General features: G+C 42.5%; 1 protein-coding gene across 1 annotated transcript in view; it reads left to right on the top strand.

The window, feature by feature from the left end:
- Window positions 1–2,759: 2,759 nt before the first annotated feature.
- HECW1 (HECT, C2 and WW domain containing E3 ubiquitin protein ligase 1) overlaps window positions 2,760–20,564 on the top strand; it is a 250,247-nt gene continuing 232,442 nt past the window's right edge. The window contains exons 1-2 of the mRNA XM_061197560.1: window positions 2,760–3,078; window positions 13,572–13,679. Of these exons, the coding sequence (XP_061053543.1) occupies window positions 2,790–3,078; window positions 13,572–13,679 (397 nt within the window). The 5' untranslated portion in view covers window positions 2,760–2,789. The remainder of the gene's footprint in view (window positions 3,079–13,571; window positions 13,680–20,564) is intronic.

The following is a 20,564-nucleotide window of genomic DNA, read 5'->3' as shown; positions in this document are numbered from 1 at the left end:
CACAGACAGGTCAACTAGCAATAATACAGTGAGAATCCTTGCAGGGCAATGGGATTCCTGTGGGATCGTGGAGCATAAAGCCCCAGTCTCTTGGGAATGGGAAAGGATGTAAGGAGAGGTTATAGCAGAGCTGGTGCTGGAGCATAACCTCAAAGCAGAATATAAATCCTGCCTGCAAGTATGAGTGGGGAGGATGTGGGCAAAGCTGGGGTGGGGTGAGGGGAGCGCGGTCTTCAAGGAGCAGCGTTGAGGCTGCCCTTCCAATACCAGGCAAATATCATTATTCCAGTCTAGTAAATTACTGACACATGTCTTCCTTGACTCATGTTTCCTTCTATGCTTTTGTTCCCACCATGTGGACAGTGTCTGGTTTCCACGGAATTCTAATAATAATACCACAGCAGAAGTGTCTTCAACAAAAGGAAAGCACTCTGCAGTCTTTTCTGAGGCCCTGACTGACACGACATGGATAAAAATCTCTCAGCCTCCACATGAATGCAAAAATATCCCACTCAGGCAGTAACCTGACAAATAAAAGGAGGTTTATTTACCCAAAAAGCAAAAGGAAGATTTATCCAAAAATTGGTAGATAGGCCACCTTTCCAAACATGCTAGCCTCTTCAATGTTTGCAGCTTCAGTTTTGTAAGAGGAAACCTGGAGGGTCATGACTAGGAACGATTTGTAGGTTTGCTGTTGAATGACTTCAAGTGTGAGTCTCTGGGGACAACGTGAGGGGACGCTTGGCCATCGTGGGAGCCTGGCTGACTGACCGGGACCTCTGTTTCAGTAGTATTGAATATTTTAGTAGTAGATTTTTATTTATTGAGCGCTCACTATAGTAAGAGCTTGGCTTGCATTATCTCATTAAATTTTGACAGCAACCCATTTACAGATGAGGAAATAGAGAACTAGAGAGATCAAGTAAGTTGTCCAGGGATACACAGCTTGGAAACTGGGAGGTGCTGCTCCAAATTTGCCCGTAGTTTGGTCTAACTCATAAGATATACTTGATTATCTCATTGAAACCCAAGTAGTCATTTTTAATCTCCATGATAATACTGTAAGATGCTATCAGTGCACATAAAGTATGTGTAAACTGAAGAAAGGTTATGCTCTAGCAACAGCCTTCCTTGTTTTGGAGGTTTTACAAAGGTCTCTGAACAAAGCCCCCTGGAGGATAATCAGGTTACTGGGATCCTCCTGGAGCTGCCCTGAAAAGGCAGGGTGCCTGTGAGGTGGGTGGGCTCTCCGTGTTTCCTGGGCTCAAGGCTGTGCCTGTCTTCCTGAGAGGTGGACTCGTTTCCAGGAAACACTGTGGTCCATCTATTTTCATACTGTTGCAGTGACGAGCATTTTTTTTTTTTTTAAACATAGGACATATGGTACCAATAGTGTGATGAGATGCTTTCTGAAGTCTGGCTTTTCCACCAATAGTAATTCCATGGTTACCACCAATGGGGCTAGAAAAATTCCTAACAAAAGACTCAGATAATGAATGAATAGGCCCGCCATATGGCCATTAAGGCCCAAGACTCCAAATGCCAACGCTGTGCTTAATCAGGTTAATAGACTCTTTACAAATGCCCTGGTCTTGGAAGATGGAAAAAGTATAGGCCTAAATTACTGCTAAATAGACTTATATAATCTGAAGAGTAGACTGGTGCTGGGGTCTGGTCCTTGTGGCTGGTAAACAAAAAGTCAATAACTTGCATTTGATTGATGTGTATAATAAGTTACAGTCTCTGGGATCTAAACTGCATGATTCAACACATTTTAAGGCCTTAATCTTCTCTTCTTGAAAACAGAAGTTTTATTGTTGTACAACAGCATGTACTTTTATAGCCAGGAACCCCAAAAATGTACATTTAAATCCCAATTGTAGTATACTTTGATGAAGTCAAAATCACCCTTGCTTGTTTCAAAAAAGAATCCGTTGTTCTAATTCCACAGGATGCCCCTTTCCCCATGTTTTCAAACCTATCTGCCTCCAGAACAATCGAGTCATTGCTCTGTATCAGCTCAGCTAGTTTTAAGTGCTCCATGCTGTAAACAATAAAAAACATGCATTTTTTTCCTCCACAGATGCAATGTTTTCTACAATAACATTGGCTCTGAGGGAGACATGGTCCTCTGAGATTGGGTTTTAGTGAAAACGGTGGTGTTTGAAGATTACTAGGATATCTGAGATCCTTATAGGAATTTCAGGTGGTCCAGAGACATTCTGTAGAGTGAAAAAGCTGTAAATGGAGAAAAAGTGACTGCCTCACCCAGCAGGGACCACCTCTAATTCTGAGCTCTGCGTTAAGGTCTTGAATGCTGCGGGGATCACTAAAATGTGCAACAATAATAACCATCATTTACCCTAAAGAAGGGTAAAATTGGATCCAGTTGAATTTATGCTGGAGAACTCAAGAGATGGCACTTTGTTTGGGGGCAGTCACACCTCCAGGGCCATTCTGCAGACATTCCTGGCCTTCTAGTACTAAGCAGGCTAGAGGAGGCTGAGACCCCAGCAGAGCGCAAATGCACGGCCCCTTGGTGAGTGTGCATTTAGTTCTTGCCTTCCCCGCATGAACCAGAGCTGCAGCATTGGCCCCGAGGAAGATGCTCTCTGTCTATTTCAAATCTTCCTAAAAGGGCTGCTCTGTCCCAGCTGGCTTCCCCCAGCACATCCTCCCTTCCCTGTGAAAACAGTGACTGACGGTGTAGCCAGCATCTCCCGCCCCTGCTGACTGTCTGTTTACCCCGACAGAATCTGTACCAGAACAGGTTCTTAGGCCTGGCCGCCATGGCATCTCCATCCAGAAACTCCCAGAACCGACGCCGGTGCAAGGAGCCCCTCCGCCACAGCTACAACCCGGGCCAGTTCCACAGCATGGCCATTAGGACCGGCCCCCATGGCGCTGTCACCATCCCCCGCTCCACCAGCGACACCGACCTGGTCACCTCAGACAGCCGCTCCACGCTCACGGTCAGCAGCTCCTATTACTCCATAGGGCACTCGCAGGACCTGGTGATCCACTGGGACATAAAGGAGGAAGTGGACGCTGGGGACTGGATTGGCATGTACCTCATCGGTGAGTAGAACAGCACTTCGTGCCACGGAAATAGTGGTCTTAGCAGTGTGGTTTGGGCATCCAACAAGTACGTTAATTCATAATTCACTTTTACGGATGCTTTACTATTTCAGCAAACTCGATCATTTCATGAAAACGCACAATTCACAATCAAATGTGTTATACACCACATATCTAACACATGGAGGACCGCACATGAGGCTTCACCTGCCAGCTCTATTCAGTGGAAAAGAATCATGAGGTGGCAGGACGAGGTGTGGCTGAACACAAATGTCATTACCATTTGCAACTATAGAAGCTCTTCTGCTTATGTGTAAGTTAATATGAGAAGTTTGTTTTTAAATCCATGTGTCTGTAAGACCAAAGCAACACCATATATGCAACCAAGGTATGCACATGTATGTGGGGTAATTTCACTTTAGTTTTCAACATAATCGTAGACCTCTTTTCACCTGCTCTTTCAAGATTCTTACTGCTTTGTATTCCAGAAACATAATGGATGATACAGACAGTGAGAGCAGGCACACCACAGGCTAAGGAACAGTTGTGCTGGCTGAAAGGAGAGTGATTGGAGAAAATAAATCTCACAAATTTGAAATTATGAAGAGAAATTCACATGAAAATGTATTTCATCTATTTTACATGGTGGAATCAGATGTGGTGAAAATTGACACATTCACGCTGGTAAATCCACAAGTGAAGGTTGTAATTGTTGGTGGGGTGAGGCGGCGGTTCAAGTTCAACAGAGGCCAGGCCTTCTGCATTCAGTCTGTACAATGAAACATTTGCACATTCAGGCACACAATGCCAGATTTAACATCATTGACTATCAAAGACACCAAAGAATTGTTAATGAGTATTTTACGACCTGGATCATTTTTATGATAAAATTCGGGGACTCTTATCTGACTAACTAGCTGTCAGGGAAATTTTTTTGGCTCTTTTGAAGCTTTTGCAGTCAGTTTGGTTAGTGTATTTACAATACACACATTACTGTAAAGATGGAAAAACATAATTTTTGAAATTGTTACACAAATAGTGGTTACTCAACTAAATTGGACTTCCAAACAAGTAAAATTTAATTGGCTTTAAAAATAGTTCTGGAATCGGTGTCTGAGTACCATCAATCTCAAAGAGAGCCTGCAAAAGAACAGATGACCAAGCACATTTTGTTTAGTCCATATTGTTTTAAATTTGGTTAGTTGTCAATATTTCAAAAAGTAGAGATTTCTTGTTGAAATCCAGCTTTCTAGCTTCTTGTGCAAAAGCCCTCAGTTTGGCTGACTGAGCCCATAATTCCTGTGGCTCTAGTGGGCTGGAGTCAAGCGTTAACTTCCCCCTTTAGACTAGCCTGCACCCTTCAGTTTTGTCACAGGCTCCTTGCCACCTATCCCTACTTTAATGATGATGGTTACTTGTTCAGCACCTTAGGCAGTTAGATTTTTGGCCCCAGATCTAGTTTTGAAGCAGCTCTTCACAGCTGTACCTTCCTGCAGTGGTGTGAGTGGCATTTATTTCTCAAGTCAAGGAACAGCTGGAGTAGGAGCGTGGCAGGGGGGAAAGGTGGATACCTTCATCCATGGGGAAGGGATAGATGGATCTGGAGCTCAGCCCTAGATCCAGGCTGGGGTGTAGATCTGGGATAATTGGCCTTGAGAGTAGAAGAATTCACTCGTGGATTGGGTGTAGGAAGAAAGCACCAGAAGGTCCCTATCAGAGAGAGACACAGAAGAGGAACTGAAAAAGGAGATGGGGGTGTGATGGAGAGGTAGGACTTGAACCAGGGGACCACGTCATAGAAGGTGAGAGAGAGGGTGTCTGAGGAAGGAAGGGATGGTCAGCAGGATGAAGTGTCCGGAAGCTCCATGAATGAACGAGATCTGGTGTTAACATGACATTTTGACTGAGACAGAAGTAAACACGGTTCATCCTCTGAGAATCTCAATTTGACAGTTTGTTCTTCTGCATATATATAACTGTGAAGTGATTTAATGCAAAATGCCAACACTTTCGGCAGAATAGCATTTCAAAAGCAACTTCCAGATCCAAAATTCTCCGTGAATCTTAAAAGTTCATCATTGGTGGGTCCTTAGTAACTCATCTGCCAGATTTGCCGTGCCTTGCTAAAGAGCAAATCATAGAGCTCTGTGATTTCATCTAATCTGTCATTTCACAATTGAGGAAATGCCAAGTCAGTGGTTCCCAATGCCACACAGCTGCCTACCCTGGAGGCAGACCCCACAATGACCATGAGGACATCTTGGCACATTTGGATGCAATATCACGTACGGGCCATTCCACATCGGTGGGCAACCTAAATGTCCCCGTGAGGCCAGGTTTGTGTTGCTTTCATCTCTGCCCTCCAGAGCTCTCCAGACAAACATGACTTTTCTCCTGCCATAGTGAGTGAGATATCTGGATTTGGAAGGGGATGTGTGGCCCTGCTCACTGACAATGTCACCGAGTCACCAGTGCTGTCTTTAGCCAGGAACCCAGCGATGGGACAATAAAAGCATTACCATTACTTTCACAGTGAGACTGCATTTGGTTGCCCTCATTTATGGAGTGGTTCCTGAACTAGAGGAGCGTGATGAAGTGTTCTCTCCCCTAGTGACACAGAAAGGGGAAAGATCCTGGGGTTTGTGACAGCTTGACCTGGCTTAGAATCATCCTCTGCCACTGGCTGGATGTGTGGCCTCAGCCAGGTAGTCATCAGAACTTCAGGCTCCTTATCTTCAAAAAAGAGAAATAACTTTCTCAGGATCATTGAAAGGAATTGATGAGATACTGTGCGTTTACTGCCTGTTGATCAATAAATTGCGTCTTGATTTAACTTGTCAGGTAGCTCTAGTCTCTGGATGCATTATGGCAAATTACCCTAATTCCCAGGCTTCATTCAGCCTAACCATGGCCCTTAGACGTGTGCTCAGTTGTTTCAGTTGCATGTTATAGACAAAAGCTTCTTACCAAACCCACAGGGACCTGGAAAGAGATCTTAATTGTCGGCAAACAGGCAGAAGCTTGTGATTTGGTCAAAAAGAAGTACATAGTGGCAGATTCGCTAGTCATCAGTATTCCTAGGAAATAGTTTTGCAATTATTCATTCAGTAATGCCTACTTGACTTTGACAAGTAAAAGCTAATTATTTGTGAGTCCTATACTTAGTGTTAAAGATTCAGCACACTGAGGGAACAGTATTGTATAACTGGGTTAGGATACATAAATTGAAGAATACAATTAAGACCTCTAACCATAAGAACGCTAAATTAATTAGAGCAGATCTATTCAAGTATTTTTCACCTCTTCATTTTACGTTCCAGTATTTTAAAGACTTTAATATCTTAAAACCCTCTTTAGGATGATCAATTGTTTTTAACTTTTTGGGTTTATTTATTTATTTATGGCTGTGTTGGGTCTTCGTTTCTGTGCGAGGGCTTTCTCTAGTTGCGGCAAGTGGGGGCCACTCTTCATCGCGGTGCGCGGGCCTCTCATTATCGCGGCCTCTCTTGTTGCGGAGCACAGGCTCCAGACGCGCAGGCTCAGTAATTGTGGCTCACGGGCCTAGTTGCTCCGCGGCATGTGGGATCTTCCCAGACCAGGGCTCGAACCCGTGTCCCCTGCATTGGCAGGCAGATTCTCAACCACTGCGCCACCAGGGAAGCCCCAGGATGATCAATTTTTTTTAATACCCATTCCTTTGACTCTGTTGGAAGGAGCCCTTATAAAAACTGCTGAAACATGAAATAAGTATGCAATTAAAATTATGAAAATGTAATTGAATAGGTAAAGTAGGCATAATATGCTCATAATTCGCAAAACTAGCCTTCTTATAAATTTAGCATTTTAATAAATCATATCATTATTATACCATGCTATACCATGCTATCCCTATACCATGCTAGAATTTGCTCAGTAATTTAAATCATAATGAAACTAGAGTACATTCATGCATTTAAATTTCAACAAATCAAGAGATGATAACTCAGAGCAAAATTAAGATTTAAAATTTCCTAAAATGGCATCTTTGAAGGATCTCCATAGACTGGTGCCTGAGGACATATATTCTCTTCCATACCTTTTGGTTGCCTTATCTGTGTGAGGTTAGAGATTATGGTCTGTATCAAACTGATTATTTTTTAAATTTTTTGAGACTTCTTCTGTGACCTATCCCTGCTCAATGTTTATAAATATTCCATGTATGATCATAAAGTGTATTTTTGTTGTGAATAAGGTTCACTCTATCTATCTACCTATCTGTCATCTATCTAGAGATAGAGAATATCTTATACAGAGAGAGATATAGATATCTTATACATAGATATCAATATATACAAAGATTTAATATACATGTATATAATATTTATATATAAATATTTTTATGTTATATAAATATACAGTGGTAACAGTTCCCATAGAACCATGCAAAACAGGACACAATTCGGATATGTACAGGTTTCAGTTCATAGGGTACCTCACAAAGCAAGTATCCTCTCTCTCTCTCCCTCTCTCTCGTGTGTGTGTGTATTTAAGTTCAATCACATAAATTGTATATTCTAATTTTCTGTCTCTTCCATTTTTTGAATGGAGTGTCTCAAAATCACTAGCCAAAAATTTTGTTTTAATTGATTCGTCTATTTCTACCTTTGCTTCTGTAAGTTTTATACTTTGCAGATTTGATGCTGATTACTAAGTGCATGAATGTTCATGATATTTACATCTTTTTCCTCTACAATTTCTTACAGGTTATTATTACAGATCTGCCTGTGCCCCTTGGGCTATTCTTTGCCTTGAATTTTGTTGGGTTTTTTTTTTTTAACTATTTAAGGCTGCTAGTCTCTCTGTTTTCTTCTGCTTCATATTTACTTCATCTGTCTTTTCTTTATTTTCAACCTTTATCTTTTTTTAAGTGTAGCTCTTTGTGTGTGCTTTTTTATTCTGATCTGGGTGTCTCTGACTTTTAATTGGCTAGAATAGCACATTTATATTCATTATACTTACTATTCTATTAGGACTTATTTTTGCCATCTTTCTTTAGATTCTTTATTTACTGTGTTTTCTTTTTGTTTCTTTGGTTCTTCTTTTCTGCTTTCCATTAGATCTGTTGATTTCAAAGTTAAACATTTTTTATTGTTCTTATGGACTGCTTTTAATCATAGTCTGCTGGGTCTCAATCAAGGGTAATTTTGCCTCCCAGTGGACATTTGGTAATATCTGAAGACATTTTTGGATGTCACATTGTAGGAGGTGTTTCTGGCATCTGCAAGGTAGAAGCCAGGGATGCCACCAAACAGCCTATAATGCACAGGACAGCTCCACCACAACAAAGATAACAGGGTTATCCAGCCCAAAATATCAACAGTGCCAAGGTTGAGAAGCCCTGTCTAGACCACCATATTCGCCACCATTTATTTTTTTAATCTTATCAGTATCTCTTTTTCCAACAGACTAGTAGTTCATCCAGCGTAGTTTCATATTCCTTTGGTCTTCCAGGACTTTGATTTTCCAGATATGGACACTTTTCCTTTTATCCTCAAAATCCCTTAGTCTTTCTTGTATATTTTTTGAACTTTTTTTCTAGAAGTGTTTCTCAATCAGATCTTCCGGCTTCCTAATCCATTTTTCACCAGAACTCATACACTATAGTAGGATAATGCAATGATGGATGAAGGCATGAATATAATAGCCACATGAATAGCACTCATATCCTACACATTAGTTTCAGTGGATTTCAGTTATCACTCCATGGGGAAATAGTTCTATGGTTAAATAAGGATGGAAAAATCTGCCTACATTGCCCCACTTTAGAGACTCACAATATATATTAAAGGTTTGAGAAGCTTGGAGTAAGCAGCACACTTTACTTGGTTTAACCCAGCATTTCCTGTACTTTCTTGAGCAAGAAACACTTTCTTATTTCCCAATATTTGCCTGTCAGTTGTTCCATTGTGGAAAACCACACATTAGGAGTTATGGGAAGTTATAGAATAAGTACAGAAACCCAACCCTTGCCCTTAAGAAGCATTTAATGTGCTGAGCCTTAAAATGTAATGTTTTAGGATGAAAGCTAAAATTTTCTCTCTGGCTAGACACCTGCACACAGAAACTCCCAGAATGCTTCCTTACGGACATCAACTCTTGAAGAACTGAAGTTTTTCTTGTACATCAGGCACTCTATTAGAATATAGAAGAGCTGAAGCTGTGCTTCCTAATTATGGCACAACCAGTGAGAATACTTGTGTTCAAAGAAACAATCTGAGGGAAAAGCCACAGAAAACAGAGTGGCACTGATTTTTAGGGCCTCCCCTGCCATTTATCCTTAGATTCCCTTCCTAGTACAAGAGAACAGAGATTCTACATCCTTGGCTTTGTACTGTGAAAGGCAAGTAGATTCTCCCCAGATCTCCTGGCCTGCTATTTGGTAAATCCATAGTCTAGAGATAGTGGGAGAATCCTTGGAGATTTTTCTGAGATTGGTTATCAGAAGGCACAAGTTCCTCTGCGAAATGGAAGCAATGTTGTATTTTTTCTGTTGGGCTTAGGTAGTGGATCAATTCTTCCTTTAATTGCTTCTGTGCTCACTTGCCCATCCTGTTCTCCACAGCAGTAGTCTTTGTTGTATACTCTTCTATTATAGATTAAAGTGTAGGAAGCACAGCTCTAGTTTTCATTTTGAAGACAAAGCAAGATAAATACTCCTGGTTTCTCAGATGTGCTTGTTTCTGTAAGCTTCACCAGAACTTTGTGATTCAAAATTTTGCAAATATCTTTTCTCTATTGTAAACTGTGGAGCAGGAGGTAGGATTCTTCATACTGGAAGAAAAAAGTATCATCCAGCAAATACAGTCTTTTTTTTGAGAAACTTAATACATCTCTATATGTTCTATACAGAATGAGTAATGCGAAAAATTTAAATAGTACTGACCTAAGCTAACGTTCCAGGTTATTAGTGGTTTTGCACAGTAAGTATCATGGAGCTTTGCCGTAGAGGGCCATATTTTTAGCCCATACTATAAATATAAATAGCTGCTTATTAGATGTCTAACACTGTTCTGAGACCATTACCTGTATTAGTGCATTTATTCCTCACAACAGACTTTGAGGTTGGGATTAATATTAACCCCATTTTGTAGTGAGGAAGCAAAGACACAAAGGGATTAAATATAATGCCTAACATCACATAGCTAGTAATGGTACCCTAACTACTTCTCTCAAGGCGGCTGTAGATATCCCTGTAATCACACAAACATTGCTCCTACAAAAACTTGTACCATGACAAAGGATGCAGAAAAGGGAACCTCGCAGTAGGGAGCCAGGGGGCTGCCATTCCTCAGTGTGATGGAGGGCAAGGCTTGGTCCCCATCATCCATCCCAGCCCTCTTCTCCAGTGCCTTCCTCTAGTGTAGACTCTGGTCCCTGAAAATTATGTCTCTCAGACTCCTGTGCAGCCATGTTCCAGAAGCAAATTTGGTCCCTTCATTTAGATGCACCTGTGCAAGTTTGGGAAGGCGGAAGTGAGCTGGGTGGTTCCTCCTGATGTTTAGCCTGTGGTTGCTACAAGCATGGCTCTGAGAAGTTAAGCTTTTCTATCACGGTGTCCTAGCGTCCCCTCACTCGCTTCCTGGGTGTGAACAGGCAGCCCTGTGGTGGTGGCAGGAGCCTCCTCAGCTTGCCACTGGCTGGTCACTCTCTTTGTGGGTGGAGAGGCTGTGCCTAGCGTCCATTTATCTAGTACCTAATTCTCTGCATAAAATCCCTTACTGCATAAAATATCTGGTCTGATTCTGTTTTCCTGCATCTGACCCTGACAGTACACTTGGATTCCCAAGCAAAGATTAGTAACTTCCAACAATTGGCAATACATGCCTTGGGGGAGGGAGCTGACCTCTCAGCACAGATGGTCCAGGCAAGAATACAGACTCTTCTATTTTCTTGTGTGATATTTGCTATGAAGTGTTACTGTTACAATAAGAGAATGGGATACTCATTAGGACCAACTGGCAGTGTCTTAAAACGCGTTTAAACCTGTACAGCGAAATGTATTTCTTAAAACGTGTTTAAACCTGTACAGCGAAATGTATTTTGTTCTCTTTAAAATGTGTGTTACTTTGCCATTCTCTTCGGTTTTTTCTGATTCTTCCCACTTACTCATGCCCATCCTTTTTTCATTTGTGCCCTTGTGGTTCCTTGATATTTAACCCATTCTTATACCCACTATCTTCTAATGAAATTGCCTGTTTTCTTGAATAAATCCTCAAATCTATTTGGAACTTCCTGAGGACATAGGCCCTGTCTTGTTCAGCAGTATATCCCCAGGGTTTAGCGTAATAACTAGAGTGGAGTATAAATACTCAATACACATTTACCTAGTGCATGAATGAACACCCCCTTTCTAGGTGTTATTCTATATGGATACCTGACCATGACTATTGAAGTGAATATTCTGGTGATCAGAGTGGATAAATTCAGGAAAATACCTCTCCTCGGAGAATTGCCATAATGAGGCAAATTTCTATCTGGGTACTGAAGACCTCGGGAGCTAGGAAAACATTATGCCTTTTTTTGCAGAAATGAGGCAATTACTGTAAAAGACGTATTATGCAATCATCTTAGCAGCCCAAACAGGGCTGTGAGCACACACTGTGATTATAAAGACAGACAAATTTTGCAAACAAGTGATTTTCCAAGGGATGCAAACAGTTCCTGCTGTTAATGAGGCAGAGACGGTGTTACTCTGCCTGATCGTCTCGGCCAAAGAAGAGGCAGCCAAAAATCTGCAATCGACTTAGCAGGTCACAAGCACGTCTACCACTCATGTCACGTAATCCGCGCCCCCCACCCCCATGAGGTCCGAGTTATTACCACCCCCCATCTCGCAGAGGAGGACCTGCTGCTGTAGAAATGACAGTATTGGTAAGTGGCGCAAAGGTCCTTGGAGCTGGGTCCTTTCGCTATAAGCTCTGCCCTCTTTCACCTCCTCCTCTGTTTTCCAAGTCCAGCCAGATGCAGGAAGCGAACCTCAGAATATCTCAGCTGCAAAGAGGGCAACCACGACCTAGCCCCTCTCTGCAGAGCTGGGGCTCTGGGCCTCCCCTCGGGAGCTCCTGAGTTCTGGCTGTCCCCTCAACCAGCACAGTGGATTTGGACTCTCAAAACATGGTTGTCTCACAGCTTCAGATCCATTTAGCTCAGATGGTTCCTTTCTGGGTGAAGTGGGAACTGCAAGGGCCCCATCGAAGATTAAGGTAAAATTCATGTCCCTGTCTTTGCCTGCACTGAGAACATGAGGTCTGGAACCAAGGGGGAGGCAGTCGGCTCGGTCTTCACAGATCTGTCCTCTCGAAGGATGCTGCCTTGCTCTCTGGGCACCAGCTTGAAGAAGGACGTTGATGGGTTGCAATGTGACAAGCAGGGGAAGGGCAGGAGAGGGGAGGGGCACAGTCCCCGCCCCCCGCAGCTCCTCTCAATGCTTGCACGGCATAGGCTCTGCCCCCCTCGGGCCTCGGACACCCCATGGGGGCCTTGCTGCACCCTTCACACACCCACCCTCCATCCCCACGCTGGCAGCTCCTTCTCATCCCTCAGCTCTCCCCTGACCCCCTGTTGGCCTTCCTACTTGTAGCTTCTTGTCAGAGCAGTCCGTTCTTTTCCTTCCTCTCCCCTCTTACAACTTGTAATAATGCACTTATTTCTTTACTTAGTGTTTAAAGTCTGTGTCCTCAATTGTTTGTGGTTTTAGTTCAGAAAGGTTTTGCCCAACACCGTGGTCCCTGCACCTTCCCAGCCTGGCAGATGGTTGGATCTCGATGAGTGTCTGTTGAATGAACAGATGAATGCATGGCTGCATGAAGAATGGATGGATAAATTCATGGATGGTCCCCAAGTGTTGGATGACGATGGGTGTCCAGACTGGAGAAGAGATCATATAGGGTGGGGCCCATGAGAACGGGGCCCCAGATAGAAAGTACAGTTGGATGTTTTCTTTATACCTCATTCTCAGACCCAAATAGGGACCAGTTAATGAAAGCTTTAGGTGGAAGATTTTCACACTGAGATTCCCCACGTGTAAGAGCTATTCAAAAGTGAAATGAGGGAACTCCCTGGCGGTCCAGTAGTTAAGACTCTTGAGCTTCCACTGCAGGGGGCTTGGGTTCGATCCCTGGTTGGGGAACTAAGATCCCGCATGCTGCACGGCGCGGCCAAATAAAGAAAAAAAAAGTGAAATGAACTGCTGTAGAAGCAATTTTTTCTCTGTTTCTGGAGGTGTTCAAGAACCAGCTAGATGATCACTTGCCAGGAGTGTTGAGGAGAGGGGAAGAGATTCCTGCATTAAAATTCTAAAATTAGAATTCTCTGATTCTATGATCCCAGGTGCTTTTTCTTCTGTTGAGCTGGAGGTGGCATTAATATCCTTTGCTCTTTTATTATTTTTTTCTAAATCTGCTGTTAGCTGATGTGTTTCTCTACTCTGCTTTCTTTCTTTCCTGGGAATATAGATGAGGTCTTGTCGGAAAACTTTCTGGACTATAAGAACCGTGGAGTCACTGGTTCTCATCGGGGCCAGATCATCTGGAAGATTGATGCCAGCTCTTACTTTGTGGAGCGTGAGTACCTTTCCCATTCCTGTTGCTCGGGATGAAGCGGAATTCAACTGCTTTGCTCCTGTGCTGCATTGCCTCACTTAGAAATGTGCCATATGTAAAAGACGTGGATTGAATGAGGTGCTTAAAAGACAGTGAGTAGTGAGCTCTAGAGCAGTTGTGTAATAGCCATCCACACCAGCCCGTGGCCCTTAACTTTCTCTCCCTGGCTCCTCCAGGTGCCTTCCAACTTCGTGATGGTTGCCCCTTCTGTATGCTGTTTTCCAGTTTGGGCTTTGCTTAACCCAGTTCTTCAAGGCTTCTTGTTCCCCGGTGTGTTGGGGAATTCCTCGGGATGGGAACGATACATTACTACCACCAATCTGTTTCTTTGATTCCTGATCTACTGACATTTCTGGATGGTTAAACTCATCATCATGTATCTTATTTTATATTTTCTAAAATTTTCTGCTCTCTTTGAAAATAAGTCATTTTCGCAGTTATGGAAGGAATTTTTCATAGGTCCCATACTGGTGCATGAGGAAATATCTACATGGGCCTCACGTTTGCCACCCAAAGGAATGCACGGACTACCTATAATATACCCTTTCCCCTCCCACAAGGGTACTGGAGAATGCTAAGTGCACAAATCCCTTCATGCATTTTCTGGTTCATAGCAGGTATTCATTCAGCATAACACTTCTGAAAGGAAATGGAATAGTCTATTGTTCCAGCTGCCTTGTTCTCAGAGGAAATGACACATGGCCAGGAACCTAAAGTTGTCTATTTTTTAAAAAATATTTTATTTATTTGTTTACTTATTTGGCTGCATCGGGTCTTTAGTTGTGGAACGCGGGATCTTTTGTGGCGGCACGCAGGCTTCTCTCTAGTTGTGGTGCGCGGGTTCCAGAGCACGCAGGCTTGGTAGTAGTTGCGGCAGGCGGGCTCTTTAGTTGTGATGCGTAGGCTGTAGAGCGCATGGGATTAGTTGCTCCGCGGCATGTGGGATCTGACCAGGGCTTGAACCCACGTCCCCTGCATTGGAAGGCGGATTCTTAACCACTGGACCACCAGGGAAGTCCCCCTAAAGTTGTCTATTATCATTTGACTTGTAGCTCACGAAAAACTATCCTCTAGCATGTTGTGCTCCCATTTTTTTTTTCCAGATGAAAACTCTCATTTTCATTCACTTAATAAACATTTTATAAGACCTACTGTACTCCAAAGAATAGAGATTGGAGATGAAAGGCTCAGTGTCTGCCCTCTAGATACTTATGGTGTCTCTGCTCTGGGAAATGACACAAACGCCCCTTTTTTTGCATTGGCACATGCGGAATGAATAGACAGTCAGGAGGTTTGATACTATCCGATGTAGAGGGGACAAGGCTTTATGTTATGTGGTTGCTGACCTTGACTTTGCGTTAAGCATGATGAAACTCCCAACAAGAGAGTTCCTTTTCCTTAATACTTACCTCCCCGACTCTGGCTCTTCTGCACTCCATCCTGTATGCTGATTCCAGACAAAATGCCTTAAACCCAGTCCTGCTACCATGTGCCCCCAAGCCTCATGGCTGCGCTTTCACGCTACATCAGCTGAAACCTCTCTGCCCAGCTGCCAAACCGCAACAAAACTCACCGCATCCCTCAACCCTACTTCTCCATCCTGCCCAGCAGGTCCTCCTTGGCCCTAGTCATGCCAGCATCTTCCCCTATCCCACAAATGGCATCATTTATCATAAAGAACATGGCCAGGCTTGATGTGGGGATAAAGAGATGGGCTCCAGCTAGTGGAATCTAATATGACTTCCCAAATGCCAGTAAGAACAAAAGAGGTGAAAACTTGCATTAGCAATGAGTATCAGACCCAATTGTTGACTGTATGCCCCAGTCTACACTGGAAGTTCAGTGGGAGAGTCCTTCCTTACTACATACCCATTTTGTTCTTTTGGGTTTTAACTAAATGAGAAATAGACATGACATAATTCAGGGTCATAATACAGTATCAGCTCAAAATGGTGCAGGCATAAACACACCTTGAAGGTTTTTTTTATCTTTTTAGAGTCAAGGAAATAAGTATTAAGGATAATATGAAACCTCACGACTCTGTCTTCATTCTGCATGAGCCAATGTGAAAAAGTGGGATTTGTGTGTAAATTAATCTAGCACTAGTACCATTCCTTTCAAGGCAGTTCTCCAAGAGCATTTCCTGTACATTCAGCTCAAATAACAAACCATTTAACATAATTGTCTTCATCAGCAGTATGAAGACACACTTTAAATATCATTAGACAGGTATTATAATGTAAAATCAGCTCTGTAAAATACATAAAATGTTGTCATAATTGAGTGAAAGTGTATTCAGAGTTGGTGAAGTGCCAACGTCCTAGAATAAACAGATAGTTTGCCAAGTCATATTCAAAATAACTAAAAGTTCAGCGCTTTAGAAAACTGACATATTTTCAAGTGCAAACTTGAGAAGATCCCACTCCACAATATACCTCTTGGACTAGCGATACCTCAGTGCTTTCAGAAAATGGATGAATTTCCATTTTGCAAATATATCAAATGAATGAATAATATACTAAGAATGTATTTCTGTCCAAATGTAACATAATTTGTCAAAATTCATTGAGACAAAGCTTAATTGAATTTGCAAATGATTGTACTATGGACTCAGGGCACACAAAAAAATCAGATAAATTAAAACAATAATGAATTATAGGAGTCTGAATGCATTAAAACTGTATATAACACTTTTGGAGTCTGAATGCATTAAAACTGTATATAATATGCTATAAAAATTTATATTTTTAATGTGAAATAATTTGCATTTTCAAAACTGTTTGATAGAACAAGTGCCAAATTAAGGAACAGGAAGAGACTGGATGTACAAAATGTTCTAATATAACTATCAAAGTGTATGCAAATCAAAGCATCAAAGATCCTCTTGCTATAATATAAAAATGCAGAATTCAGGCCATTATCCAGAAGGTTAGAGAAGTTTTGTTACGAATCACAAGTAAGTTCTTCACGGTCTCTAGGTAGTAATAAACACATTAATCTAATTGGTAAATTAGACATTCTTAAAATAAAAATAATTTTATAAACTTTGAACATTAAATCTTGAAGTACAACAGAAGGTCATTCTAAGGGGGAGTTAAAATAATAAATGAGGTTTTGTTTTGGTTTTTCCATTTTTCTCTTTATTTTTACCTTTTATTACTACCTTTTATGAAAGTAGAGGTATATCACTGATTACCTGGGATCTATTCTAATAGCACATTTCTTTCAGAGTTATGATTCAATTTAGAATTAGGTAATTGCTATTGATTTATATGATTTTTTAAAGGTCTGATTAAATCAGATTTTGAAAGTACCCCCAAATTAGAAACATCCAAAACAAATACTTTCTGTATTCTCCAAGGAGTTACAAGCATGATAAAATACAAAAGAAAATAACTCCTGACTCGTTTCCTTTAGTCCCTGCATAATTTCTCCCTGGAGGGCACTTGGCTATTTGACTATAGTAATAATTGTTGTAATATGAGAACTGTAAAGATGCAAATTTTAACACTGACAATAGAAAGAACTAGTGCAATTTTAGCTTTACCTATCCTGACAAAATCTTACAACGTTGTATTATTATAGTAACTCAAATGTTATATTTTAATGTGTGCAGTTGGGCTCAGCGGGCCAGTCTCAAGCCTTCAGGAGCTACCACGGTCTCTGTTGACTGTGTGCTCCCAAAACAAACTTATGGTTACCAGGGGGTAAGTCGGGGGGAGGGATAAATTGGGACATTGGGACTGACATCTACACACTACTACATATGAAAGAGATAACTAATAAGGACCTACTGTATAGCACAGGGAACTCTACTCAATACTCTGTAATGGTCTATATGGGAAAAGAATCTAAAAAAGAGTGGATATATGTATATGTATAACTGATTCACTTTGCTGTACACCTGAAACTAACACAACATTGTAAATCAACTATACTCCAATAAAAGTTAAAAAAAAAAAAAGAAGTCCTTCAGAATCAGGGCTTGCCTTGCAGAGAGGTGTTGATTCTGCCGGGAAGTTATCTTTATTTTGATCTCTGGCTCAGACCTGTTATGTGTAGCTCCCTGTTCATTGTCACTCCCCATTGCTAGCAGGAACAATAGAGTAGTGGGTCTGGAAGGACAACTGATTACGGCCAAGAGAGTTTCTCCCAAAGGGACCTCCTTTCTCTACCCACCCTTGTGTCAAGTCATGTAATCACGGTCATGATCGCGGCCTTCTCACAGCTGTCCAGGCATAAACCAGAAATCTGCAGTCATTTCGACTGCTCTGTTTTGCCGTGGCTTCCTGCCCGCTCCGTACCACTGGTCATGCATCGCCTGCAGCTCAGACCCTCACGTTCAGCCCCTTCCCCATCTCTGCCCTCGCTTCCAGATTCACACCCTGACTGCCACCTGCTCTGATTTCATCACTCCCTGCATTTGTCAGAAGAGCGAACCTCAAACCCCTTCTCAGTACGTCATTTCCCAGTCCTTTTCCATCACATCCTCCCAAATTAAAAAATAAAACACAGTGGCCCCTGAATACACATAACAGCAAATCTAAGCACCTAGTCCTGCTGTAAGTTTTTTTAAATTTTTATTTTATATTAGAGTATAGTTGATTAACAAAGTTTTTAACAACACCCCTTGAGAGTGGCAAGGTGAAATGTACACAGGTCAGGGGGCAGAGTCTGCCTCCTTTCCCCACCCTTCAGCAGGTGGCTTCCCAGTGAGAGGCCTGTGGGCTCAGTGTCTGCCCGGTGTGGCCCTTGGACTCTAAGGCTCTGTTCCTTCATCTATAAAAGGAAGTTAATGTACAGTCCCCACCGGTGACCCCATGAAGACTGCGAAAGCACACGTGAAGGGCCAGGCACGTGTCTGGTACAGCCAGGTGTGCGGTATAATGAGAAGGCTTTGAATTAGGGATTGCAGTGCATTTCTCCTCTGGGAATGGACATGGTGGTGTCTTGGTGACAGCTGTGAACCGAATGGCTTATTCTGAGAGTTTCCTGTGGGGAAATCCTTTGCAGCCAAAGTTGGAGACTGATGGGCACTGAAGGAAAAGCAGGGCTCCAGGGGAATTAGCTGACTCCCCCTCGTTAGCACTTCTGGCTGGTGCTTTCTCCCTGCGGCAATGCAGCAGAGACAGGACAAGCTGTGCTGGAGCCAGAAGGCCACCCAGATCTGCCCAGAGCAGCTGCAGGGATCCCGTCACATCAACAATCCAGATGGTTCAGGTGACACGTTGGTATAGCTTTTTATTTGAATCTGGACATGTTTCCACCAGGACTGCTCTGGTTTTAGAACCGGTATGGCTAAGAACTGCACTGTGGGCTGCCATTTTCAATCACTGTTTTGTTCTTTCCGAGGAGCTATGTCTCCTTTTGTACTGCAATAAACGTTTGAGTCATAGGCTCTGTGAAAGTCTACTTGGAGAGACTAAATTGTAAATGTGTATCATAATCTTAGGACAATCATACCACTTCACAAAGGTGTTCCTTTAGGAACAAGTGCGCCTCCATAAATATCTGCATGATAATGGCTATTTTATTATTATGCCATCTTAATTTTACTACATACTTCCCTGGAAGCCATGACTACCCCCATCGCTTATCCAGGTTCACACTAGCCTAAAGAGAAACCATGGTCAAAATTGCACTCTACACAATCATAAAGTAATTTCAGTATTGCTTCTGTTCTTACTTGTCTTTCTTAAATCCTGAGAAAAGAATCTACAGTTCACAGCAACACTCCTAAAATGCATTTCCTCTTTCACCTGTGTCCTTTGGCCACACAATTCCCCTGGTGTTCCTCCCCGCTAAACTTCTGCATAAACCTTGCTCACACGCATGCTGGTTTTCTTCCCTTCCTTATTTCCAGCACATTTTGCTTTAAAAGCCTAAATGAAGTAATCTTGCTAGAGAGAAGCCTCCTGGAACGGTAGAAGAAGGAACCCAAGCCACCAAATACACAATCACTCACACTTGAGCAGACCAGAGTGAAATGGTTGGAAATATTCATACAGTAATAATGTCTGGGCTGCCAGAGGCCAACATAAAGGTGCAGTGGTTCTGACTGAAAGGGACCAATGAGACAATGGGAGTGTGGCAGTGGGAGGGCAGGGGTCCAGGTGGGAAGACAGGACATAGGAATGAGGGGACACACACAGCCCGCACATCTTCAGTTCACCCAAGGTGAGGAGCCAAACTGTTGCGTGCAACCATCTCTTCCTAGGTCAAATAGTCCATTACATCTGGGGCATCAAAATGCCTCTTTAGTCCATAGATTAAATATCAGACCATTAAAGAGTGACTAAGCATTGTTACAGAAAACAGCTAGAAAGATACAACCAAATCATTCAGTTCAGATTTGCAGCAATATAGATAGAGCTGACTTCTAGTTAGATGTGTGTCACATTCTCCCAATGAGATGAAACCTCTAAATCGACACAGATAAAGGGTCAAAGCCCTAATAACCCAAACTGAGACTTTTCTACATTCACCTTGAGTTTCCATTTCAGTAAGAGAACATACAGCCTCCCCTGCCTCTCTGAAGCCTACACTGCTGGAGGCCTGCTGGGGACTGTGGTGGTCTCCAGGGGCTCTGATCTAGAGGTGAAGGCTTGGTCCCTGCCCGCCGGGGCTCTCACTTTGCAGGAGGGGGGACAAGCACCTCCTTCTTTTTGTCCTGTGGCAGTGAAGGGGACCACCAAACCTGGCTTTGGGGCCCAGAGTTGATCACCACCCACGGATAAGAGGAGCCCATAGGTGGACTTGGCCAGTGGGAAGGAAGGACTGGCCTTGGGGGCCAAGAGGTAGAGAGATCATTCTAGGCAAGGAGCAGCACTTGCAAAGGCATGAAGG

This window comes from Eubalaena glacialis, chromosome 8 (genome assembly GCF_028564815.1).
Source record: "Eubalaena glacialis isolate mEubGla1 chromosome 8, mEubGla1.1.hap2.+ XY, whole genome shotgun sequence".
Classification (NCBI taxonomy): domain Eukaryota; kingdom Metazoa; phylum Chordata; class Mammalia; order Artiodactyla; family Balaenidae; genus Eubalaena; species Eubalaena glacialis.
Note: the sequence above shows the minus strand (reverse complement) of the source record. Positions and strands in the feature narration are given on the sequence as shown.